This window comes from Aegilops tauschii, chromosome 4 (genome assembly GCF_002575655.3).
Source record: "Aegilops tauschii subsp. strangulata cultivar AL8/78 chromosome 4, Aet v6.0, whole genome shotgun sequence".
Lineage (NCBI taxonomy): Eukaryota > Viridiplantae > Streptophyta > Magnoliopsida > Poales > Poaceae > Aegilops > Aegilops tauschii.
In genome coordinates, this window is record NC_053038.3 from 449,465,748 (window position 1) to 449,490,150 (window position 24,403).

The window sequence follows — 24,403 nt, forward strand, 5'->3', positions numbered from 1 at the left end:
TAGCCGGCAATGGATTCGCCTGAATCGGGCGGCGGCGGCGTCTCCGCAACTCCCACCCACTGAATCCAGCAGGGTAAGGTAGGAGACGACAGTATCACGAATCCTGAGCCACGGATCAGGAAGGAGCCCCACGAGTTGAGCCACAGATCAGGAAGGAGCCCCACGAGTTGAGCCACGGCTCAACTTCGTGCCGTCTACGACCGCCGTTCCTTTGTCTCCGTCCTAGCGATAGCTCAGGTGTATTTCTTCTTTTTCGATACTAACAGACGCTCGCGTATCTCACCCACCTCTTTAATGCATCGCATCCCGAGACACCGCTCAACCGCCCAGATATAGAGCGCAGGTGTGCTTATGTTCAGAAACACCACTTCCGGACGGACGGCGAGTACATTGGCGGCAGTGTTTGACGATTGTTACGTTTTGGCTTGTGAATTTCCCATTACTAGATTCGAGCACTGTAATAGGGAAGCAAATAAGGTTGCCCATGAACTTGCTAAGTTAGCTAAATTTTCTTCAACTTTTGACTGGTTTGAGGAGTCTTTGAGTGAAATTGTATCACTCTTCATAAACGATGTAATTGTTATTGAAAATGAATAAAGATATGTGTTTTTTCGTTAAAAAAAGAAGTTGCATCCCAAGCCAACAAGATGTCTCCTCCTGCTTATCGTCAATGAAACCAGCCAAAGCTGGATCTTTAAAGAAAAAAATAATAATACACAAAGTAAGTGTATCCATCGAAACAAGAACACTGCACAATGCATGACTATGTATAAAAGGAAGCCAAAAACAAAACTGGTACAATATTATTCGGCACCCAGCCAAAAAAAAATTGGTCACAAGAACAATACAACAAAAAATGAAGACAAACTGGAGTGCTACGGTCGCTGTTAAAAACTCGACGCGATATTAGTTTCGAAAAAAAATTTCAACCAAGCATTAAGTAACTAGCCGAAGTATGGTAGTACGTCACTCGTTCCTTCTACAATCAAGGGAGAGAGTACCGAGAGGAAGAAGAAGAGTAATTCAAAGCGCAATTAATCAATTTGATGGAGACGCTGCTGGATGGAGGCCCACGTGCGTCGCCGGAGAGGTGGGCGGGACGACAGCTCGTAGTTACGTACGTACGCGGTGTAGTAGTGACGCGCTCACGCGCACTGCTTCTAGTCGCTGCGGAGCTTGTGCTTGCCGGACGCCTTCTTGTGGGGCTTCTCGGCCTTAGCGTCCGCGTTGCCGGCGGCGGCCTCCGGCTGTGCGTCCGCGTGCCCCTGCGAGACGATGCTTGACACCTGCTCCTGCTTGTTGCCGGCCGCCAAGCCATCCAGGACCTCGGGGTCGACGGAGCTGATCCGTATGACCGAGGGGCCGTCGCTGGACATGGGGTTGTTGAACTCGTTGCATGCCTTCCTGACCTCGCCGTCCTTGCCGGTGATGGCCTTGAGCACGGTGAGCTTCTCCATGGCCTTGCCGAATGCCGACATGAAGTCCTCTTTGGGCTTGTTGAGCATGTCCTTGAGCAGGGGCCCCGTCTTCTCGTCGATGGCGAGGAGGCGGTCGATGGTGAGCGGCATCTTCTCGGCGATGGCGTTGGCGAAGAAGGAGTTGTCAATGACGTTGGGGTTGGACTGGTCCATGTTGACGAAGCCCGTGTCCCGGTTGGGCCCGTCGCAGAGCTTGCTGATGCTGGCGCGATAGCCCGCCTCCATGGGCGAGGTGTCGGGCTCGATGAAGAGGCACCTGACCTTGCCGATGCTGTGGCCGCCGGCGAGCAGCAGCACCATCTCCTCGGCGGTGAAGCCGGCCTTCACGAAGTCGGCCGTGACCTGGGGCACGGGGATGTCCGGGCCGGGCAGGTTGTCGTCGGAATCCTCGCGGTTGGAGACGAGCGAGTCGCGGCGGCCCGTGGGGACCGCGTAGTCCGGGCCGCCGGCGAGTTTCACGGAGTCGCGGGTGGCGAGGGAGATGATGTCGGCGCAGGACACCGTGTTGGGGCACTTGGCCTCCAGCTCCTTCTTGGCCTCGTCGATGATGTCGTAGCCGCGCACCGAGATGTTGGGCCCGGCCTCCTTCTCGGAGCTTTGGTTGGACAGCGGGTCGACGAGGATGGACGCGTCGCACCCCTGACATAACATAACATCCATGCATGCAGAGGCGGCAGCAGATCAACCCACATTTTCTCTCCATCGAGGACGGATTCCAATTAAATCTCTACTAATCAAGAACCAAACGATACGTACATTGGCGAAGCAGTCGTGGAAGAGGAGGCGGAGGAGGCCGGCGGCGGTGCCGGGGTCGTCCTTCATTTTCTTCTCGATGACGCCGGCGACGATCTTCTCGGCGTCCGGGCAGGACTCCTTGTAGAAGTCGGGGGCGAGCTCGGCGGCGGCCAGCGGCGTGGCGGCCGCGAGGAGGACGAGGACCAGGCGACAGGCGTCCATGGTTGGATCCAATGCAAGCAAGGTGCGCGGGTCTGCAGCAAGGGCTTGCGGTGCTGGGGCGCGTCCGGCCCGCGCTTAATACCGGGGCGGTCAACGGAGGAGCCCCGCGCGCCGCGGCCAGGGCGCGCATCAGTGGGTGGCTGTGAATCACTTTCGACTTCCTTGTCTGTGTAATAATAGCAAGAGGCCGTGCCTTCCCTCCGTTTGCTCCTCTCTTCTCCATCACCATCGGCATGCCGCATACATATGCATGTAGTACCAGCTATAGATAAAATCTTGAAAAAGTAGTAATCCGGAAGCAATTATTTTTCTAGACAAAGGACGGATTTTATTGGCTCAAAATGAAGCAGCAAGGGAATACGAGAGAAAGGATTTTATAGCGGGACCTTTTTTTAATACGTCATAAATATTTTTTAAATGTGGCTAAACATTTTTTTAATACACAATGAACATTTCTTAAATACATGATAAATATTTTTATAATACACCACGAATTTTTTTCAAACGGATGAACATTTTAAAAATACATGAATATTTTTTAGTTTCTTTATGCGTGAACATTTTTTTACTACACATGCATATTTTAACACTTTAATTGATTATATATAAATTAATAAGATAAGTTGATTATGTATAACTAGAGTTAAAAAGTTTCATCGATTTCTAACTTATTAGTTATTTTCACAAAAAACAGAGAAATAGAAAAAAAAAGGTGAAATAAAAAAAAGAAAATGCTTTAAATCATCAGGGGGATCGCAGATCCGCGTTCGCTGCCTTATTTGCATGCCACGTGCCCCATGTCCACCACCACTAGTTTTTGCAGTTGGCTCGTTCTTGCAATCTCTTTCATTGCAACAAATGGGTCTAGTGTAGGATCCGGATCCTCAAGAGAAGTCGCCTCTCACGCTCTTCGTGTGCTTCCGTCGAGTAGCCGCATCCCCGCGCTGTTTCGATTGCGAGCTCCCGTCGAGTTGCCGCCTCCCTGCGCTGCTTCGATTGCCGCCACCTGCTAGCACGCCGACAAGCTTCCCTGGCGAGCTGCACGTTGTTGCAAGGCATGCAAGGCAGCAGCGCTCTTCCCAAGCTCCCATCGAGTCGCCGCCTCCCCACGCTCTCCGACTGCCCCGAGCTCCCGTCGAGTCGCCGCCGCGCTGCTCCGACTGCCCCAACCTTCCGTCGAGTCACCGCCTCCTCGCGCTGCTTGCCGCCACTGGCTCTTGTAGCTGACTAGCACGCCGATGAGCTTCTCTGGCGAGCTGCACTGTGTTGCAAGGTGTGCAAGCCCCGACACTTTGGCGCCGGCAAGCACGCTGACAAGCTTCTCTAGTGAGCTTCCTCTACGACGAGCTGCTCGCAACTACCACTAGAATGCCCTCTGCAACATGTTAGATGCTGCAAAAGCTTTTTCTGTAACATGAGCTCTATTGCAAAAATTACTGTAGTAAACAATCAACAAAAATGAACGCTTCGAGGTGATTGCAACAAGCATCCTGTTGCAGAGGGCCTTCTGCAACATCACTTTTGTTCAAAAGGGCGGGTGCCTACGTGGGTAGATCCAACGGCCATTAGCAGGCAGCGGATCTTTTCTCATTATCCGACTATCGCCCAATAATAAGAAAGGAAAGAGAAAATTAAGAAAATAAACGGCCGTACTTGTGCCGGCCCATGAGTGCGCGCGTTAGCAACCTGAGTGTACCGCTCGCAGCGGGTGCCACATAGCAGCTCTCCTCTACGACCCCCTAAAGAAGGCCTCTAGAAACCAAGCCGTCTCCCCCAAAGAGGTCGTGCAAACTGGTTGATGCACGGGGATCGTAATACATCGTTCTTCCACAACGCAGCCATGGCCAGGAAAAAGAGAAATAATATAAAGAAACTTTTAGATGATTCTGGGATTTGGAGAGAAGGTAAGGAGCTGAAGAATCACATTACTGATTATTTTTCAAAACTCTTCACGTCGGAAGTCCAGCATCCGAATCAAGAGGTTTTGTCCCTAGTTCGTAGGAGAGTGACGACTGAAATGAACAATGCTCTTCTTGCCCCTTATACTGCTGAAGATGTTCGCAAGGCGCTGTTTGAGATTGGGGACTTAAAAGCTCCAGGGCCAGATGGACTCCATGCTATCTTCTATAAAAGATTTTGGCCTATGTTAGGGGACGATCTAGTTGAGGAGGTCCTACAAGCCATCAATACGTGTACTATACCAGCTGGTTGGAACGATACGGCGATTGTGATGATCCAAAAGGTTAACACACCGGAAAAAGTAACCCAATTTAGGCCGATCAGCTTATGCAATGTGGTATATAAAATAATTGCAAAGATGGTGGCCCTTCGTTTGAAGGTTCTCCTGCCATATATTATAAGCCCGACTCAGAGTGCTTTTGTGCCTGGCAGACTGATAACGGATAATATATTGGTAGCTTATGAGTGTTTTCACACAATCAAGAATAAAAGAGAAGGTAGAGAGGGCTTGTGTGCTATTAAACTTGATATGCACAAAGCTTATGACAGAGTTGAGTGGCCTTTTTTCAAGGAGATTATGCTGAGACTGGGCTTCCGTCAAGATTGGGTGAAATTAATTATGCAATGCGTCTCAACTATCGAATACAGAGTAAGGATTAACGCGGAGGATAGTGAGAGTTTTCAGCCTACAAGGGGTTTGAGGCAAGGTGACCCATTGTCACCATACCTTTTCTTGTTGTGCACGGAGGGATTGAATGCTCTACTTACACGGGCTGAGGAAATTGGAAATATTTCAGGAGTAAAAGTTTGTAGAGATGCCCCGCCCATCACAAACCTTCTCTTTGCGGATGATTCTTTGATTCTCATGAAAGCCAACCAACACAATGCGGAAGCTCTGAAATCAGTGTTAGATTTATACTGGCAGGCATCGGGACAATTGGTAAGCATTGAAAAATCCAGCATTTTCTTTAGCCCAAACACGAAGGTGGAGATTAGGGAACAATTGTGTACAACGCTGAATATAATGACAGAGGCCCTCAGTGATAAATATTTGGGCTTGCCAGCAAATGTGGGTGTAGATAAAACAGACTGTTTCCAATTTCTGATTGAACGGATTGTCAAGAAAATTAGTGGCTGGAAGGAAAAATTATTGTCTGCCGGGGGAAAGGAGATCCTGCTCAAGGCTGTGATCCAAGCCATACCCACCTATGCAATGTCGGTCTTTAAAATTCCTAAAAAAAATTGTAAAGGAATCATTGACGCGATAGCGCATTTCTGGTGGGGAGACGAGGAGAACCAGAGGAGGATGCACTGGATGGCCTGGTGGAAAATGTGCGTACCTAAAAACCAAGGAGGGATGGATTTCGTGATATTCACTGTTTCAATCTGGCACTGCTCGCCAAACAGGCATGGCTCCTTCTGGATAATCCTGATTCTTTGTGTGCTACAATTCTAAGGGCTAAATACTATCCTGATGGCGATTTGTTAAATTCTAAGCAAAAGAAAGGCTCTTCTTTTACCTGGCAAAGTATTATGGCTGGCATAAATTCTTTGAAACGTGGCTATATTTGGCGTGTGGGGAATGGACAAAATATAAATATTTGAGAAGATGCCTGGATCCCAAATTGTGATACTAGAAAAGTTGTGACACCTAAGGGGGGACAACTATTAACTAAGGTGGGTGATTTGATTGATCCTGTTTCGAATTCTTGAGACGAGGATCTGATTACACAAACAATGTGGCCCATTGATGTTCAACGGATTCTCTCAATTCCAATCTCGCAACATGATATGCCAGATTTCATTGCTTGGAGTTATACGAAAAATGGTATGTTCTCGGTTCGGTCTGCTTATTTTGTGGAGTTGGACCATCAGTATGGAAGTAGACTAAGACATTCTAATGGGATGGGGCGAGTAAGATATGGAAGTTATCGTGTCCGGCAAAAGTCAAAAAATTTACATGGCGTACATTACATGGAACGCTTCCATGTCGGGTTACGCTCGCAAATAGACATATGAAGGTCACGCCCATTTGCCCTACTTGCTCTGAGGGTTCTGAAGATACAAAGCATATGCTTTTCCTTTGCAGTAGAGCAAATGAGGTTTGGACAAGGCTGGGGATGGATGATATCATTGATAAAACTTGTAAGGTTGACCTTGCTGGAGAGGCGGTGCTGGAATACCTACTACTTCTGCCAGAAAAAGATTTGAGGATAATGGATTATCACAATGTGCGTGAAATGATTGCTGTCTCAGCATGGTATCTATGGTGGGAAAGATGGAAGTTAGTGCACAAGGAGACAACTCAGAATGCACTTCAGATTTCAATGGGGATTCTAGCCCTTACGTCAAACTTCGTAAATGCGTCATCCCCCAAGGCTTCTATGAAAAAGGAGGGTTGGTCATGTCCTCCTAAGGGTTTTGTGAAACTTAACGTTGACGCTTCTTTTGACCACGACCTACTTAGGGGCACGATGGGGGCGGTTTTGAGAGATGAAAAAGGTAGGTTTATTGCGGGAGGGAACGGGAAGATCGACAGCGCAGATGTGTTGATGGCGGAAGCCTCAACTCTTAAATTTGGTATAACATTGGCGCAAAGGGCGGGATGTAATCGCCTTATTATTAACTCGGACAACCTGAAGGTGATTGATACCATGAAGAACGGAGGACAGTGCGGCGGTGGCAATATTCAACTATTGTTTTTATTATGCTCGTGACTTCGTTGCTACTAGATTCGAACACTGTAACAGAGAAGCAAATAAAGTAGCTCATGAGCTTCCGAGTTTAGCTAGATTTTCGTTGATTTCTAATTGGTTTGAGGAACCTGTAAATGAAATTGTAATGACCCTCACAAACGATGTACTTTTTATCTTTAATGAGTAAAGTTTTCGTTTTATCTAAAAAAAAAGCCGTCTCCCCCAAATTCTCCATTCAAAAAGGCCAACGCCGGAATCGTCCTTCGACTCCTTCCTCCGCAATCCGCCACAGAGAACACCGGAACCCTCGGGAAGCTTCGAGAAGACGCCCGCGCGGAGCCCCCATGGAGAAGGAGAAGCAGAAGCAGGGTGCCGACGGCGCCCTCCTCCTCGCGCTGCGCTGCTCCAGGGCGTCTCTCCTCCTCTCCTCCCTCCGCCAGCCACCTCCCTCGACGGCGGCGACCCGCCGGACCTCATCCTCCGTGGTAACCCGGAACCCCGCGCCTCCTCCGCTTCCCCGTAGCATGCGCGACGCTTAGCTCTGACGCGTCTTACTCTTACCGTCGCGCTTCCTCTCGTCGCAGGAGTTCGAGCTCCGGAACGCGCGCCTCCTCGACGCCGAGCTCGCGGCGGCGCGGCGCGCGGCTGCCAGAAGCGCGCGGGTGTCCGCCGCTGAGATTCTCTTCGTCGTTGCTCTGGTCCCCCTCCTCATCCTCTTCGTCGCGCTTCTCGCGAGCGCTGCCGCGGAAGCGGTCGCTTGACCCGCGTCGACGACGTCATGAGATTCTGCGGCGACCCAACCCAAAGCCTCTGTGTTAATTCCCCCCTTCCGGGCTCCGTAAGTTGACTCTTGTTGTTCTTCAGCTGAGAAAGGAAGCTGGTATCTCGATTGTGGTACGGGCCTGTATGTAGGGTAGGTGTTCGACCAAATGCATGTTCCTTCGTAGATGCGTGCACAGGGTAAGGCTAAGATTGTAGTGATGACCAGGAGATCAGACGAAATCATAGTGTGGTGAATGGTGCCTGTCTCATTGGGTTGCATTGTTCTACTGTTTTCTGATCGAATTATGCTGATGGAATGGTAGATGCAGGGATATGCCTTGCTGTGTTGCTGCTTGTGTGCCATGATCCATAGATTGTGAAAAGGACACTCACGATGAAATCTCGCGATGGGTGTTATGTTGCTAGTCTATGATTATTCTCTCAAGTGAAAAGTAGATGTGTTTGAGCTTAGTACATTGTGCATCGCATTGTAGCCAGCATCCTCATCAGGATCATGCATTGCTTTGTTTCTCCTTTCAGTCCTTTGTATGAGCAAGGGCGGCCCATGCATTTGCGCGTGTTTTACTTTGAGAAGCTGATAGAAAGGTAGACATGTAAAATTACAGATAAACTTGTGGTCAAAATGCATGAAACTTATTTGCCATTGTTTTTTAATGAACTACTTGCCCCCTGCAAGTTGCTTGTTATTTAACTGTGAAAACTCATCAGATATTTAGTGTTGTATCAAAGTATAGAAAACGATTGTCCCCAATATTTACATCTTCAGTAAATATCTGTTGAAAGTGTTTTTATTTATAGTTGTGAGTTGTTGTTAATGGACTTGGTATGTGGCAAAAGAAAACATAAGCATTGTAATACACGGCTCGTCATACAAAACTATAGAGTTCCATATGCAATATTATTTCAAGAAATACATATTTCTCTCTTCCATTTCTCATGCATTGCTACTTCATTTTGTACCAAGAATTTTGACAAATTTTCAGCAAGAATCAAATATTGACATTGATGTCTTGTACATAAATCATGTATTGTGTTTTTCCATACCCTTGATTTGTGCAATGTCATGCCTAGAGGTGATTCCATGATTGATCCTATTTTTCTGCATGCTCTTTTTTCTCTAGTTAAGTGTTTATGTAGTTTAGCCATGTACGCTAATGTATTATACGTGTATATTTGCTTAGAATTGCTAAAGATTTTCTCACTAAGGCTGAATTTGATACTGATGTGAATTATAATAATCTGGTGTTTTTTTTTTGAAACTGTATAATCTGGTGTTTTCAACCAGCATTTGTCTACTTTCCGTATGACTAGTCCCCTGTCCTGCTTTCGAGGCTGTTTATTTAGTTATAATATACAAGTTCAACACAATGTAGTGTAGCAACACTAAACCAAGCCTAAGGTGATGGCTGAATGTTTTCAAAAGTAGGGTTTTTGTTGTCGATTGTGTAATGCCTTCAACCTACTACTTCCTCTGTTCCTAAATATAAGTCTTTGTAGAGATTCTACTATGAGCCACATACGGATGTATATAGATGCATTTTAAGTGTAGATTCATTCATTTTGCTCCGTATGTAGTCCATACAAAGACTTGTATTTAGGAACGGAGGGAGTAGTTTGTTTATTTTTTGATCTAGTTTTTATACAACTCCACTATGCTATGCATGGATGACACTCTATTTAAAATATAATATCATGAATTTCTTACTGTTGATGGTTTGCATCGACCAACCAACCTTGCTTCTTATTACCATACGCATATATATGTTGATTAATAATTCAGGGTTTTAGACACTTGTGCCACTGCGTGTGCTAGCATCATTTACTGTCTTAAATTTGACATTCCACTGTTGCCACTCTAGCTTTTAACAATGCTTCACAATCTGCCACTCTGTATAGTCAATGCTCCCTTTTGACCAAACGGAGTAGGGAAAAGACCATCTCGCACTCAGTTTTTTGTTTTTCTTTTGCCACTCCAGTTTTCGCCAATTTTTATCTTGCCATTGGAGCAACTTCTGAATGAATTTATTAGTGCTAATTTAGTCTCAGATTTTGGCATGGCTTATTCAAATATGACATCACACAAAATTACATTATTTTTCCTTTTGTATGGTTGCGACTTAACTTGATGCTGTATTTTTCCTTAATATGCAGTATGCAATATGCATAGCCTGGTCAAAGAAATACCCTTATGAAACCGTGATACCCGAAACTGGGCCAAGGCTGATCACTTATTTCCATCATGAGGAACATTTGCGTCATCTTATTGAATTCTTCTGTGCTCCTAAATTGATGTTGGGACAAAAAGGATAGCACAAATTAACCTGGCGTTTTAGAAAAACCATTGTCTTGGTTTCACGGCGCACATCCAATTGCGGCAACCTGAGTGTGAGATGGCCAACTATACGTTTCCCAGCCATCCAAGACAGCAGTATGGTGTCCACTCAAGCACAGTATCAAAGATCCAAAACACAGCAGCACATATTGCACGTACTAAAGGCTCTGCTTCTGATTACTTTTGGTAGCACCTGGATACGTCATACTCCCCCCGTTCCAAATTAGTTGACTCAGATTTGTCTAGATACGGATATACCTAGACTAAAATATGGGAGTATATCCTAAGATCGGCTAAAGTAACAAGAAAAATTTCTAGAGTGATGATATGCATAACACCACAAGTTTTTCTTTACCGATAGCAACGGTCAGGTTTCATTGGATCGGACGATGGTGCCCCTCTTCGAGCACCATAGAAAACCCGAGGTCTGGTTCCGCGGGTCTCTTTTTCTCCAACTATCGCATTCCTAATAGGGATTGGCATCTTTTTTTCTCCCTGATGAGGTGGAGCGAGAAATTTCATATGTACCGATTTCTAGAAGCATTTGTTCTGATACTTTGACATGGGGTCTTTTGTTCACTCTGACGAGCTTCGGGCGAAACCAATTCCCAAGGTGTGGGCGCTGTCGCGAGTTTGCAGAGATGAGAACCATGAAAAGCAAGATCTCGAATAAGAAAACAGAAACCAAGGAAGAGGAAACGGATACTAACATCAAAGGAAGACAACTCTCAAATGGATTTGTTGGTCTATGACGAGCAAGTAGAAGCAACTTGCTTACTCACCTAGGGTCGGTCGGGCTCCGCCTACTACTCCTACTTATCCTTCTCACTCGTCAAACCATAGCTCTAATTGAGTCAAATTCCACAACAATATGCTTTTTTTCCTCTCCATTTTTCACCGTGAAAGCTTCTCTCAATCCCTCCCTACTGCTTTCTTTCCCGGACACAGGTTTACCCGACTCACGAGGACTTGGCTATTCAATAAAGGAGGGAGTCAACGTGAGCCTTAGGGTCCAAGAATATTCCATTGGTGTCAGCTATTAGCGCCCCGCCATGAAATTAAGAACATAAACCCAATAGCCCGGAAGGGAACGTTTTGTCCAAACTCATTTCGTATTCGATAATCCAACCCTACAAGAAAGAGGGTACTAGTTCACGATGGCGGCGGCGATCCCTTGATGAAGCCATTGTCTTAGTTGCTCGCGGTGTCCGTGGTTTGGAATGGGGATGTTGAACGCCGTGTTCGGTATAGGGTGCTACTCGGGACATGGGCATCCGGGGTGCAATGTGCAACATCGTCGACGGTTCCTCCATGACTTCTTCCCTAGGCGTGGTCAGGTCTTACAACCCACTTGCCGACTCCTCTAGACGTTAAGAGTGTGCATTGATCCTCTCGGTTTTGGAGTTGTGGTTGTGTGACGGAGGCGACCCGCATTGGCCGTGACACGGTCTAGGTGAAGAAGCTAGCTTCAAGTCTTAAGAGCTCAAGATCAGCTCGGTTGGCGATGGCCACGACGAGCTCACCAACCTGAGTAACCTCCCGCTCTTGGTCCGATCGAGTTTAGCATCACAGGACGTGTCGTCCCGTCACACGGTACCTATATATACCCCGGCCCCACTAAAGTGCAGCTGCACCAACCGCAATCCCAATTCGCAACGGCCCTAACAGACATACGCACGGGCGCGCGGCCGGCAGCAGGGCAAGTCGGCGACTCGTGCGCCCGCCGGACACCGGCCACGCTGCACCGGCCTAGCTTCAAACGCGTCGTACGTCTACACCCGCGTGCCGACGCAGGCTTCCGCTTTTCTCCCTTCCCACCGCCCCCCGGCGGCCAGACGAGATGACGGACTGCACCGACTCGCCGTCTTGCCGTGCTGGAGCAGGCGCGCCCGTGCTGGAGCGGCCAGACGAGATGAAGGGCACGAACGGCGACGGAGCAGGCGCGCTGTGCCAGTACCAGCACGGCGGCCCCGCCAGGGCACCGCGGCTGGGGCTCGAGATCCGCGAGCCCTTCCTGCGTCTGATCACGTCCATGCGAGCCGCGCTCAACCCCGCCGCCGACGACAGAGGCGCCGGCCCAGAGGGGGAGGGGGCGCCAGCGGGGAAGAATCAGGGCCAGAGACGGCTGAGCCGGGTGGGACTGCGGGCGCTCCAAATCGGCGACAGCAAGGTTCCTGCTCAACTATCTATGCACATCGATAGAATCGCATGCTCTTTCTTGGTTTCTTTGTGTTCCTTTCTTTCTTGGCTATCTTGTTTTGTTGATTGTTATCTTCTATGTACCCACTCCTGGCCATATACAGATCGCTCGAACGGACGAGTTCGACATAGCGGCCAAGTTCCAGTACAAGAAGCCCAAGAAGATCGTGCTCCAGCTGCACCGGGCCGACGCCTTGGTCAAGATCCACATCCTCTGGTCCAACATCCTGGCCATGTCGGCGCGCTTCGACGACGCCAGATTCGACACGCTGAGGATCCAGGTATATATGATGCATCTGCGGCAGGAGTCCGTCTTTGTTTCTCCCTTTTAAACAGAGAGGATCATCATGGTGATGCGACTAACAATGAATGAACCGATCGGTGTTTGTACGTGCAGGTCAAATGCGCGTCCGAGCGGTACAGTGCTATTCAGCCTCCAGCAGCAAGCAGAATGCATCTCCGATGGCAGCGCTGCAACGATGTTATTCCAAGGTAATAATAGTAAGCCATGGTTGATCTTGATTTCTCCATCGTAGGTTTCGATCTGCAGCTACTACTACTAAGTACTAACGCTTCACTTGAACCATTATTGTTCAATCTCCAGGACCTTTTTGCTCTGGTTTGACAAGGGGACGCTGGAGAGGGGCTACGGCAAGATGATGTACGCCGACCCTTCGCTGCTTCTACTGCCGTCGCCCCCTCCGGGACAAGGAGAGGAGGGGGAGGAAGAAGCCCCGTCCCCACCATTCCTCTTTGGCGCGACGCCGAGCACGATGATGATGACAGGCTCAGCAAACACAGGTAAACAGCTAAAATTCTGGTCATTCTCCAAGACTCCCAAGTGATCGGAGGCTGTCTGCTCGGCGCTGTTTTGCTCCTGCCCTTCTTCAGCTGAACCTGAAACAACGCACGGTTTTTCTATGATTTGTAGGGGCCGATCCCGCGACGTATCATGAGTACTGGGGCACCCAGTTGCAGGACGCGATTCAGTCGGCACATATTCGTTCCTTGTACAGATAGCCGTTATTCATTGATATTCATTTTCTTCATTTGTTGTATAGATGCCATACACGGTACATTCAAACAATCAATGGTCTTGTCACATACAATCTTTTGTACAATGTTGAGATTGACATTTATGTCGCGTCATATAAACGAAAACGATGCCCCGGCAAAAGGAATTTGTAAACCTCGGCATTGCCCAATGGTAGTAGATTGTTGGAAATGTAGCGCGATCTCGAAGCAGATTTTGCTACAATTTGGACGATCTGACCTGGGCAATGAGCTCTCTTCTCAAGATCTTGCCTGCGGCTGACTTTGGCACGCTCTCCACGAAGGTGACCCGCCTCAGTCTTTTGTAGTGCGTGACCTGAAATGCAGGTCAGAGTTAAAGCTGGATTAGGATGCAGTTGTGAAAGAACAAAAAAACATTGCTTGTTCAAGTGTGTCTTTTCATGCTAGTGATGGTGACTCGTCCACAAGTGTGCTGCTATTTGAGTTGAGGTCCTGGAGTTTAAGGTAGAGGTACTCTGATGTCGCGATTTAGCAAGGTTTGAAGTCAGCCTCACCTGCTTCGCGATAAACTTCTGGACGTCCGCTTCGGTTAATGAACTGGCAGGTGATCTCACCACATAGGCAATAGGAACTTCCCCAGCTACATCATCAGGGAACCTTGGAAACAAGCAGAGCTCCAAGTCAAGAGATAAGAAACAGCAGACAAAAAGAAGTCCAAACCAACAAGGTTGCAACAATTTATTTTATACTCGAAAGCCACTAGAATCACTTAACGTTTCGGAGGCAACTTACGGGATAACGACGGCATCCAGAATCTCTGGATGAGATAGAAGTAACCCTTCAAGCTCAGCAGGTGCAATCTACCAGTTAAACAAACAAAAGATCAGAGGGGTTTATGTACAGAGGACAAAAGTATGACGTATGTTCGAGCAAGAAAACAAGTGCAAAAGGACGGGTTCCGTCGTGATCCTTAGATTGGATACTAACAAAGCAAGGCTTCAATTCAGACAATAAACAAGAACCTAACTGCTTAAGTTAACATGAATAGGCTTTTGGTAAAATGATAGTAATAAAAAAGGCTTTTTAGTGAACTTTAAGCTCGGTGGGCAATGAAGAATAATTTCCACAAAAAAATGGGAGGCTACAGTTCGCAAAACAAAATATTGTTAAGGTATATGATGAATAATGTCACACAATATTCTTCCCATTGGATCAGGTGTGGTGTTGTCCTATCTAGAGGTATGAATATCAAAGTTTATTAGCCCGTTATAGTGTCTCTATAGCTTTTAGAGAACCCTCCCGCTAAAGCTATGCACTTTTAGCGTTAAATTGAAAATGATGTTAATATCTCGCTATTCCCGCTATAGTAGTAAAGTTGGAGTCATTTAGCGGCGGTAAGCCGCTGCAGCCAGAGGAGGGACGTAAGTGAGTTCCACAAAGCCATCCATCCAACCAACTCTTCCTTCTTGTTATTGAATTAGGACGCCTTATTAATGCCTGGTTTTTTTTCCCGAACATGTGTATGCCAAGTATATGTGATATATAATATATGTTTATTTTTTTTCAAAAATTTCATGATTTAAGACAAACGCTGAGCCTCGCTGTAGCTCCGCTTTAGCATTTCATAGCTTCTAGCTGACCCGCCACTAAATGGCATAGCCCGCTATTTTAAAACTTTGATGAATATGCTTGTGGTGAACTCTGGATAACTCCGATATGTCAGTCATTCACAATATTACACAAACACCCTATTAGTGTAATGGTTGGCTACATATGGAACAAACTTAAGTAGCGGCAAGGGCCCTGCGGAGGCTGGCTAGAACCGTCCTTGAGATAGCGGTCTCTCCATTCACAAATCGAAGACTCTAGCAACCATTAGAAAACTAAATAATACTTTGCAAAAAAAAAATTACCTGGAAACCGTTGTACTTAATCAGCTCTTTTAGTCTATCAACGACAAAAAGCTGGCCTTCATCATCAAAGTATCCAAGATCACCAGTATGCAACCATCCTTGCTTGATGGTAAAATCAGTAGCCTCCACATTGTTGAAATACCCTACAAATAATCAACTCATATAAGGAGAATTTCTGGCCTTCTAATCCCTTCAGGACAGAATACATGAAAATTTAGTGGACTTCTTGTTGGTGAAAATAATGTAGGAATAAAAATAGTAGCTTCTTGATAATCACTAGGGTTTTCACAATTAAAAACTCACTAGGCCTCGATAAACAGTGCAATGTCAATAACAAGTGGAAAAAAACTAATATCATTTTGTAACACAACAATATTATCAATAGCTACAATGCCATTGTAATAACAAATATATCATTTACATTGAGTTTGGCAAGTATGTAATAGTTGATCAAGCAAACTATGTATGTTCTATGAATAAGGGCTTGTTTGGTACCAAAAGGCAGGGAAGAAGAACAAAAACCTAACGCACATGTTCGAGTTTTTACCTTGCATTATTTGTGGTCCCCGGATACAGATTTCTCCTAGTTGACTTGGTGGTAGATGGTTTTGCGTCTCTACGTCGACAACTTTTGCCTCAACTCCAACGACAAGTGTTCCAGTTGACCCGAATTGACGAGCTTGTCCCTTTTCTGGGTATTCAAGCGATATGATCCCACAAGTCTCAGTCATACCATAGCCCTGCCAGAAAAGCACAACACACAATACAACTTGGGATATGAACTACTTAAGCTTGTTTACAGGTATCAGGTATCACCATGAAAGAATAAAGCCAAAATACTCCATATACAGCAAGGAGTGCTGTGTACCAACCGCTAAACCACTTCAACATAGTTTTGAAATTGGGCCAGAGCTTGCTAGCACGAGATTCTCATTCTACACAGTTATCTAAAAATAAACATCTTCATGTATATTTGTAGAAGATACATCTTATTTACGGGAGGGCAGGGTGCATAATTCTATTCCCAGATTGATGGTTCAGATAAATGAACAAATGAATATATAGATATACGTATTACATAATGTATGATACAGAAAGCAAAAAGCTACTAACATGTACTAACTGATAAAAGTAACACTCCAAAACAGATAGTATACTATTATAGAATAAAATGATTCGGAAGGCAAGAGAGGTACTAACGTGTAACTGATAAAGGAATGGTTGACTTTGTCATTTGGTTTAAAAATATACACAGTTGACTTTGGCATCACAGTTGCAACAGCACAGAATTGTTACAAATTAACGACCAGTAACCTGAGATAAAAAAGTTGGAATCCGGTAATAAGGGTATTCGTTTATTTTTGGTTGTGCTGGACGTGTTGGATGTGTTTCTTTTATGCGGTTATATCACCTCAATATATCAACCCAATGAAATGGCCTCTATCTAAAAAAAGAATCTGAATACTCATAAGCGGCAAGTATCCCCACAGCTGATTCTTAGGAGCGGGCGAGCGGCACTGTAGTAGCCCCGTGTAGATTCATTATGCAGACATTACAAGATCCTTTTTTTTTTTACTGTGCGGTGCATTACTTCAGGTTGTACTCGCAGGACAAAATATTGGAATCCACCGTCAAAATCAAGTACTAGGAAATCTAGCTGGTTGCCATATTGCTGTATACTCGCAAGCTCTAATCGCCACAAAGGAGGGAATCACATCAACGGAAACCCTGTCTTAATCACCTGATTATAGCCTTTTCAGGGAAGCGACAAGAGCAGAGAGATTGAGTCCCCACAAAAGCACAACAAAAAGACGCTGAAAAGTCGATCTGGTCCTTCCAATCCAAACAACAGAGTAAACGTACCACTCTCTGTCACTAAAACAGCAGATAAAAAGTGCAGAGCAGCTGGCTGGCTGGTTGGTTGTGCTGGGTGTTACCTGAACGATCTCGGCGTCGGGGAAGTTCCTGGCCACCACCTCCATGACGTCCCTGCCGAGCGGCGCGGCGCCGGAGCCGATGAACTTGAGGGAGCTGAGGTCGTACTTGCCGGCCCGCCCGTGCTTGGCCAGCGCGATCATCACCGGCGGCACGCAGAAGACGTGCGTCACCCGGTGCTGCTGCACGGCCCTCATCACCGAGTCCATGGCGAACCCCGACATGACCACCACGGCGTTGCCCCGCTGCAGCTGCGCGAAGGTGAGGACGGAGAGGCCGAAGATGTGGAACATGGGCAGGAAGCAGAGGAACACGTTGGGCGGCTCCCCGCGCTCGTCCTGGTCCGACGTCACCATCGTCGCCGCCGCGATGAAGTTGCGGTGCGTCAGGACGACGCCCTTGCTCTCCCCCGTCGTGCCCGACGAGTAGAGCAGCCCGGCCGTGTCGCTCTGCTTCGTCGGCGGGCGGCGGTAGGCTGACTCGTCCGCGCCGGACACGAGGTCGGAGTAGAGCGTCACGTCGGCCATCGCCGGAGGGGCGGCGTCATCGAGGAGGATGACGGGCAGGCGGAGGGCGGCGACTTTGGGGAGCAGCTCGGCCACGGTGACGACGAGCTTGACGCGCGCGTCGGACGCCTGCTTGGCGATCTCCCGCGGGGTGTAGAGCGGGTTGGCGGTGCTGGCGACGGCGCCGGCGGCGGTGACCGCGAAGAAGCAGACCGGGTAGAGGACGCAGTTGGGCGCGAGGAGGAGCACGGCGTCGCCGGGGCGGACGCCCGCGCGGGAGGCGAGCGCGACGGCGGTCGTCAGCACCGCGGAGCGGAGGGCGGCGAAGGTGAGCGCGCGGCCCGTGGTGGCGTCGATCAGCGCGGGCGCGGACGGGCACGCGTCGGCGCGGCGCAGGAGGAGGTCGGCGACGGAGAGGCCCGGGTCGGCCGGGATGCGCGCCGGCGGGCGCAGCGAGCGGTACACGCCGTCCGCGCCGTACCCGGCCGCCGGCGCCGCCGCGGTTGTCGTCGCCATCTCGGGGGTGGGGCTGGACTCCTTGTCTGGCCTGTGCGATTGCGGCCGCGAAAGATTTGGCCGCGGCGTCGAGTCCAAATCCGGGCCGCTGGGATATGATGATGGGCGAGGAGAGGAGCGCTGTGGCGTGCTCTGTACTTATTTGTCTCTGTGGTAGTATGTACAGTACGCATGATACGATCGATCTGATTTGGGCACGGCTCGGTTGACAATCACACATGCAAGACTATCATTTTTTTAAGCAACACATGCAAGACTATCTTTTTTTTTTTTATCCTGTTAGCTGGCGAACATTCGCCAGGGAGGGTGGCATATGCGAACGATTTCGTAGCAGTTCTAGTTGTGAGGAAGTGGTGAGGGGTGGCATTTTCTCCAGGCGTCATGACAGTTTCTTCCCGAGAAGGCAATTTTCGTTTAAAAACTGTTGTCGTTTGTTCCTCACAACTTAAACTGACATCAAATGATGTTCGCTTGCCACTCCCCTCCCAGCTGGCGTTCGTGGGGTAACATTACCGGGTTTTTAGGCACCACATGCAGGGCTATTTGTGTCAGTATATTCTCTTGCTCCTTGTAGTTCATAAAACAATTCATGTCTGATTAGATTAACACAAATTAAGAATACTATTAATAGATCATGAAATACATTTTCATATGGTATATATTTGATATTGTAGATATGAAAAAGTTTTCTCGGTAAATTTCATAAAAAATGTGAACCTTGACTTTCGTGAAAGGGTTTGTTTATGTCACATCTAAACTGATGTCCACTCTGTTTGTGGTCTATTTTTTGTTCTAGTTTTTTTTTTGTTTCTTGTTGCTGTATTATGTATTTGTGGGAGTTTAAATGTGACATCTTTAAAAAACATCTAGATGTGAATTACACAAACTGTTCGTGAAAATCACCGCACACATTATTATGCAACAGAGAGAGTACTATGTCAATAAAGGATCAAAGATATGTTTCAGAATTGTGTCAATATAAAAAATATCATATGTTTACGTTAAAATAAGGACATTCTTGGTTTTTAAGACAGAATAGTCTGTGTGGAGATGACATTCAGCTTTACCTCATGCTCTAGCTGTCAGTTTATCTCCATTTGCCATCTGAATTTTGAAAATGACAATTTCCTCCATCAAGTGTCTTCGATGCTCCCATGTCTTCAATCTAGAGGTTTCAATGCTACTGGTTTGCGTTTGTCTCAGGTCGGTGGTGGCCATGACTAATGCACGAGAGCTCGGCATTGGTTGGTCTTTGGTCTGGCTACTAAGATGTTTCAGTTCGTTGCATTGTCTCTTGCCTGCTCATGGATTCATCATATATTTTCAAAGGTTGATCTATTTGGGGATATCCAAAGCTATGCTTATTTTCAACTCTCAAAGCATTTCACCGCCTACTATGCCCTTCCTTGTCTCTGGTTGGTAAATGTTCCGTGCAACGTCCCAATAACAATAATCGTTGTTGTCATGTCAAAAAGAAAATCATAGTGTAGAGTTAAAAAAAATGTCTTATATTATAGGGCGGAGGGAGTAGTTCAGTTCTATATGTTGGTTTCAGTCTCCACGTCTCTTGTGGACCTGGCTGTGATTTCCTTTCGTCTTTTTGATCTTTGATGTTAACGAGTTTTTTTTTTTTTTGAATCTTCTGGTTGGGGAAGTAGTCACAGCCCAAAAGCTACCAGACACAGCTCTACGTAAATTGAGCCAAAGGTGTATGAGAGAGGGAGACAGTGTGTAGTCTGGATGCTCGGAATGACCACATATGGCATAGGAGGTGTCGCTCGACCCCTGTCAGCACTTGAGAATACGGTTGCTGGAGGGGAGCCAGCCTCTAATAAGTTGCCAAACAAAAACCTTGGTGTTTAAGGTTGAGCATACAAAATAAAGGGCCCTGATTGTAACCTTTTCTTATGTTATTCTTGATGCAAACGAGTTGAAATTATGGGGTCTTGCTACATTAACGACAGATATGCATCATGCATGACTCAATGGGGGAATAGTGACGACCCAAAAGCTCCAAGACACGCTCTAGATATATTAAGCAACAGTTGTGCTTCGGCAATTTCCTCAACAACAAAAAAAGGAATTGTGCTTCGGTGAGCAGAGGTGCATGAGAAGAAAATGAGGTCCACGTACTCCGAATGACCACGTAGGACATAAATTGTAGCCCGATCCTTGCGCTTGAAAATATGGGTGCTGTAGGGAGTCAACCTTTGATAAGTTTTCAGAAAAATCCTTGATGTTTTTTTTACAGTTGAAAAATCCTTGATGTTTTAAGGTCGAGCAAAAAAAACATGGGTGCTATAAGTTTTCAGAAAAATCCTTGATGTTTTTTTAAGGTCGAGCAAAAAGAAAAAGAGGCTCTGGTGGTGCTTTTTTGTAATTCCTGATGTAAAAGGAGTCGCAGGCCAAAAAATCTCGCACACATGTTTAGATAAAATTGACTTTGCCAAAAAAAGAAAGATAAATTGACCCAAGGTGGAACAAAATGTGGTATATATCTTCGTCTTCAAGGGGCATATGAACTATTGCCCAACACTTGTCACTTGAACATAATGCTAAAGATTAAAAAAAAATCACCCCCTCCAATTCATATTAATTGTCGTAGCTTTAGTACAATTTTATACAGATCGGAGGGAGTACTATGTTTTATAGTTGAGCATAAATATACTTTGAAAAACAGAGCTGAATATAAATAAATAAATAAAAAGAGCATGAGTGAGAGGTTGGTGTTAACCTCCAATTCTTTTGTAAAAACATGTGGGAGTTTTTAGCCAAAAATAGAAAACATGTGGCGCTCAATCAGTACGATCATGCGTATCCATGCACGTGGCTGGCCTGGGAGCGCGTCGATCGCTGGCGTGTCGCTGCGTCGACGGGCAAAAGGCAAAAGGCAATAGGATGTGTACGCACCAAGGTGAATGGAACAGCTTTGTCCTGGTTTTCCGACGGCGAGGAACGCATGGGAAAGTCGTCTGATGATCGATATTCCAGAGAGACGAATCGTCTATCTATCTGTCCACCGAGACGCGTGGCGTGATATGGAGCCAGCGGTGTGGCGGTTACGTGGGGACGACGATCACCTCCTCACCTCGTCTGGAACTCTGGATCACGTCAGAGACGCCTACGCTTTGACTTTGAGCGCACACGCCGTCCTCCGCGCTCCGCTCCGTTCACAACCTCCACGTTGGCTGACTTTTGTGTATCTATCCCCGCGCTCAGCTTAGATCGTGCTTCGTGTTCATCCATCTTGGATCGACCGAATTCTCGATCGGCATCTTCTCTCAAAGATGTTAAGTCAGCTCTAGTCTTTCCCTCAAAATGCTATGACTCCCAGAAGACGTGCGGTGTGGTATGGGGCCAGCGCTGTGGTGGTTACGTATGGACGACGATCGCATCCTGCTCTCCTGATCTGGATCGCGTCAGAGGCGCCTACGCTTTGAGCCTTTGACTCTGAGCGCGCACGCAGACCATCCTCCGCCCCCGTCGTCGGCTAAATTTCGTGTTTTGACCATTTTTCAAAATTTGATCCAGATATGACCCTGTCTTGCAAAAATTTCGGAATCTGACCCTTTTCTTACCGTTAGGATCCATGACGGTAGGGTATAGCATATACCGCCAAGGTCCCTTGCGGTAGGGTTCTAATCCAGATCTCGATTAACTTCTAGAAAAGGGTCAAAATACGAAAATTTGCCTCCGTTGTCCGTTCCATCAGGCCGCTCAGCTTAGAGCGTCTGCAGGCCGGCCCCCGAAACTAGCCTCAAACGTACGGACGGTCCGTCCGATCACTGACCGGTCATGAAAATCTGATTCAAACGGCGCCTCAACAAGTCTCAAACGTCCGGGCTGGCCGGCTCAAATATGGGGCGCCCGCCACGTCGGACCCGGCCCACACTGGCCCACCCGACCTCAGATATATTTGTCCCCATCCGCTCGTCAGACCAAATCCTAGCCACTTCACACTCCACTCCCCTCCACTCCTTCTGTCACTCAAGCTCACCTAAGGCGATTTCCGACCGTCTCCGGCATGGCGGGCAGCTGATCTGACTCTGACCGGTCTGGATCCGTCGACTGGGGTGTCATCTTGTGCGGGTTGGAGGAGGCAATGGCAGATTGCACTCCACCACTCCCGGGAGGACAACACCCGGCCGATGGAAGGATCTGTCCGGCACGACTCCATAGCGTCGGCTCAACGGGCGCTCGGGTCCTCTGGGCTGGATCACCGCGGTCCCGGTAGCCGGAAAATCTCTCCTTCTCCATGCATCACCAGTCGGGCGGACTATGAGTCTCATCGAGAATGGGCGGTGGGAAGGAGACGATAAGGACTGCCGAGGCCCGTATCGCGGCGGCGGAGGCGGCTGATGCAGCGGCGCGGGCGGCCGCAGAGGAGGAAGCCATCCACGCCCACATTGTGAAGAAAGGGCAACGACGGAACACGCGGTCCCTCGCCCCAGAGCAGAATTGGGCGGTCTGTTCCATGGCCGGACTGGCACAGAAGGAGGAGAGCGACGGCAAGGACAACTCCGGCGACGAGCAGATCCAACTCGATCTCTACCGCATCTTCGACCGGTACTTCCGCGAGAAGGACGGCAAAGGCGCCGGGAAGGGCAAGGGTGGCCGTGGATGATCATGATCTTCACCGTAGCCAAACATGCTAAATTTTGGTAGTCCGATGGCATGTTAATAGTGATGGAGTAGCTAGATAACGTGTGTGACGTAGTTGCATGGATTTGAGATATAATAATAGAGATGTCCGGTTGTGAAAAAGCAAATTTAAGGTTTGGCCGATCAGTGTCCACGGACGCGTCAGTAGGTATTTGAAGGGCCGAATTTGCAAAGTTCAGCCGTAGATGCTCTTAGATCGTGCTTCGTGTACATCGATCTTGGATCGGCCGAATGCTCCTCGATCGGCATCTTCTCTGACGGATGTTAAGTCAGCTCCAGTCCTTCCCTCAAAATGCTAGTATAACTCCCTGAAATTTCTGGTTTGGAGAGTTTAATACTACTCCTTCTGTTATGAATTATAAGATGTTCTAACTTATTCTGAATCGAATGTACATGTACAGTTCATATATGGTTTGCATTAAAATATTGAAAGCGCCTTATAATTCAGAACAGAGATGATAACTAGTACGTGCTGTATTTCTCTCAAATGTTGTAACTCATAACACCCCCTCCCTGCCCAAATTTGAGCAGCCCTCAAGTTCTTCATAAACCTTTCCCATCTGAAAAATGGCGCCAACAATTGCTGACTGGCTTGACTCTGCCGCCGCTCCACCCATTCGTCTCCCGCCCACTTGAGTCCATTCTCTAGATGCACAAGCTGAACTTCTCAATCAAATTTGAGAGGTTAAGCTTCAGTGGCGAAGCCACATGTAAGCTGGGTAGTCAATTGACTACCCAGCTTTTTGATAAAATCAATGTATACATGTATTACAAGTTTTAGAGTGGTTGGACTTTTTTAGAACCGTTCGTTGATGTCGATCTAACGGCAGACAAATACGAAGTACTGGGTAGTACTCCGATGAAAGTACGCGAAAGTACTAAAACGAGTGGGGCCGGTACTCGTGACAAGGTGGGGACGCGTTTTAATATAGGGGCAGTTTAGTCCTAGGAAAATTTGCACGCGCCGCCCCTCTCGTCGAATGCAAAACCGCCGCCATGGTGCTACACCTTCCACAATTACTCATCGACGGCCATCTCCGCCCTCTCCTCCAAGTCCACCGCAGTCATCTCCTCCTTCTCGCTGCTGCAACTTCTCTCCACTCAGGCAACCCCCACCCACCCCCACCCCCTCTTCCATCGAAGCAAGAATCGGCAGATCGAGCTGATGGCCGGCGGCGAGAACACCGACTTCGTGCAGATCGCCGGCGGCGACCAGGTCAAGTTGGCCAGGTTGAGGGAGATCCGTTCTTGGTTTGACAACACAAGGCAGATGAGCTGGACGGCAATGGCCACTCTCAAGAATTTGACGAAGAAGGAGAGGGCAAAGCTTTGCCCCCCGCCCGCACAACCGATTCACAAGATCGAGATCCTCCTCTGGGCGATGGAGCAGGCCAATTCGTCCAGCAAGTGGACCAGGCGGAGGTGGTGGGCGTTCAGATCCAGGGTAGAGCAT

General features: G+C 47.6%; 4 protein-coding genes across 4 annotated transcripts; 2 read left to right on the plus strand and 2 right to left on the minus strand.

Annotated features, from left to right (window-relative positions):
- Positions 1–776: 776 nt before the first annotated feature.
- On the minus strand, positions 777–2,466 carry LOC123493342 (peroxidase 44-like). The gene is made up of 2 exons (XM_045227944.2): positions 2,235–2,466; positions 777–2,117 (listed from the first exon to the last, which is right to left on the minus strand). The coding sequence occupies exons 1-2, from the start codon at positions 2,433–2,435 to the stop codon at positions 1,161–1,163; spliced, it is 1,158 nt and encodes a 385-aa protein (XP_045083879.1). The 5' UTR covers positions 2,436–2,466; the 3' UTR covers positions 777–1,160.
- Positions 2,467–7,332: 4,866 nt separating this feature from the next.
- LOC123493473 (uncharacterized) lies at positions 7,333–8,200 on the plus strand. Its single transcript, XM_045227946.2, has 2 exons — positions 7,333–7,575; positions 7,675–8,200. Exons 1-2 carry the CDS (start codon positions 7,435–7,437, stop codon positions 7,849–7,851), a joined length of 318 nt encoding a protein of 105 aa, XP_045083881.1. The 5' UTR covers positions 7,333–7,434; the 3' UTR covers positions 7,852–8,200.
- Positions 8,201–12,027: 3,827 nt separating this feature from the next.
- Positions 12,028–13,411, plus strand: LOC109754553 (uncharacterized). The gene is made up of 4 exons (XM_020313461.4): positions 12,028–12,375; positions 12,509–12,685; positions 12,802–12,896; positions 13,009–13,411. Exons 1-4 carry the CDS (start codon positions 12,046–12,048, stop codon positions 13,247–13,249), a joined length of 843 nt encoding a protein of 280 aa, XP_020169050.2. The 5' UTR covers positions 12,028–12,045; the 3' UTR covers positions 13,250–13,411.
- Positions 13,412–13,427: 16 nt separating this feature from the next.
- LOC109754527 (4-coumarate--CoA ligase-like 1) lies at positions 13,428–18,484 on the minus strand. The gene is made up of 6 exons (XM_020313434.4): positions 17,269–18,484; positions 15,879–16,071; positions 15,332–15,474; positions 14,211–14,278; positions 13,973–14,075; positions 13,428–13,773 (listed from the first exon to the last, which is right to left on the minus strand). The coding sequence occupies exons 1-6, from the start codon at positions 18,286–18,288 to the stop codon at positions 13,657–13,659; spliced, it is 1,644 nt and encodes a 547-aa protein (XP_020169023.1). The 5' UTR covers positions 18,289–18,484; the 3' UTR covers positions 13,428–13,656.
- Between the last annotated feature and the right edge of the window lie 5,919 nt (positions 18,485–24,403).

Excerpts from the sequence above, each read along its gene's own strand:
- LOC109754527 (XM_020313434.4), bottom strand. The coding sequence starts at position 18,288 with ATGGCGACGACAACCGCGGCGGCGCCGGCGGCCGGGTACGGCGCGGAC. Across the intron at positions 15,475-15,878 it reads GGGACCACAAATAATGCAAG|GGTATTTCAACAATGTGGAG; the intron begins GTAAAAACTCGA and ends GATTATTTGTAG. Across the intron at positions 14,076-14,210 it reads CTGGATGCCGTCGTTATCCC|GTTCCCTGATGATGTAGCTG; the intron begins GTAAGTTGCCTC and ends CTTGTTTCCAAG.
- LOC123493342 (XM_045227944.2), bottom strand. The coding sequence starts at position 2,435 with ATGGACGCCTGTCGCCTGGTCCTCGTCCTCCTCGCGGCCGCCACGCCG. Across the intron at positions 2,118-2,234 it reads TCCACGACTGCTTCGCCAAT|GGGTGCGACGCGTCCATCCT; the intron begins GTACGTATCGTT and ends ATGTTATGTCAG.
- LOC123493473 (XM_045227946.2), top strand. The coding sequence starts at position 7,435 with ATGGAGAAGGAGAAGCAGAAGCAGGGTGCCGACGGCGCCCTCCTCCTC. Across the intron at positions 7,576-7,674 it reads GCCGGACCTCATCCTCCGTG|GAGTTCGAGCTCCGGAACGC; the intron begins GTAACCCGGAAC and ends CTCTCGTCGCAG.
- LOC109754553 (XM_020313461.4), top strand. The coding sequence starts at position 12,046 with ATGACGGACTGCACCGACTCGCCGTCTTGCCGTGCTGGAGCAGGCGCG. Across the intron at positions 12,376-12,508 it reads TCCAAATCGGCGACAGCAAG|ATCGCTCGAACGGACGAGTT; the intron begins GTTCCTGCTCAA and ends GGCCATATACAG. Across the intron at positions 12,897-13,008 it reads TGCAACGATGTTATTCCAAG|GACCTTTTTGCTCTGGTTTG; the intron begins GTAATAATAGTA and ends TTCAATCTCCAG.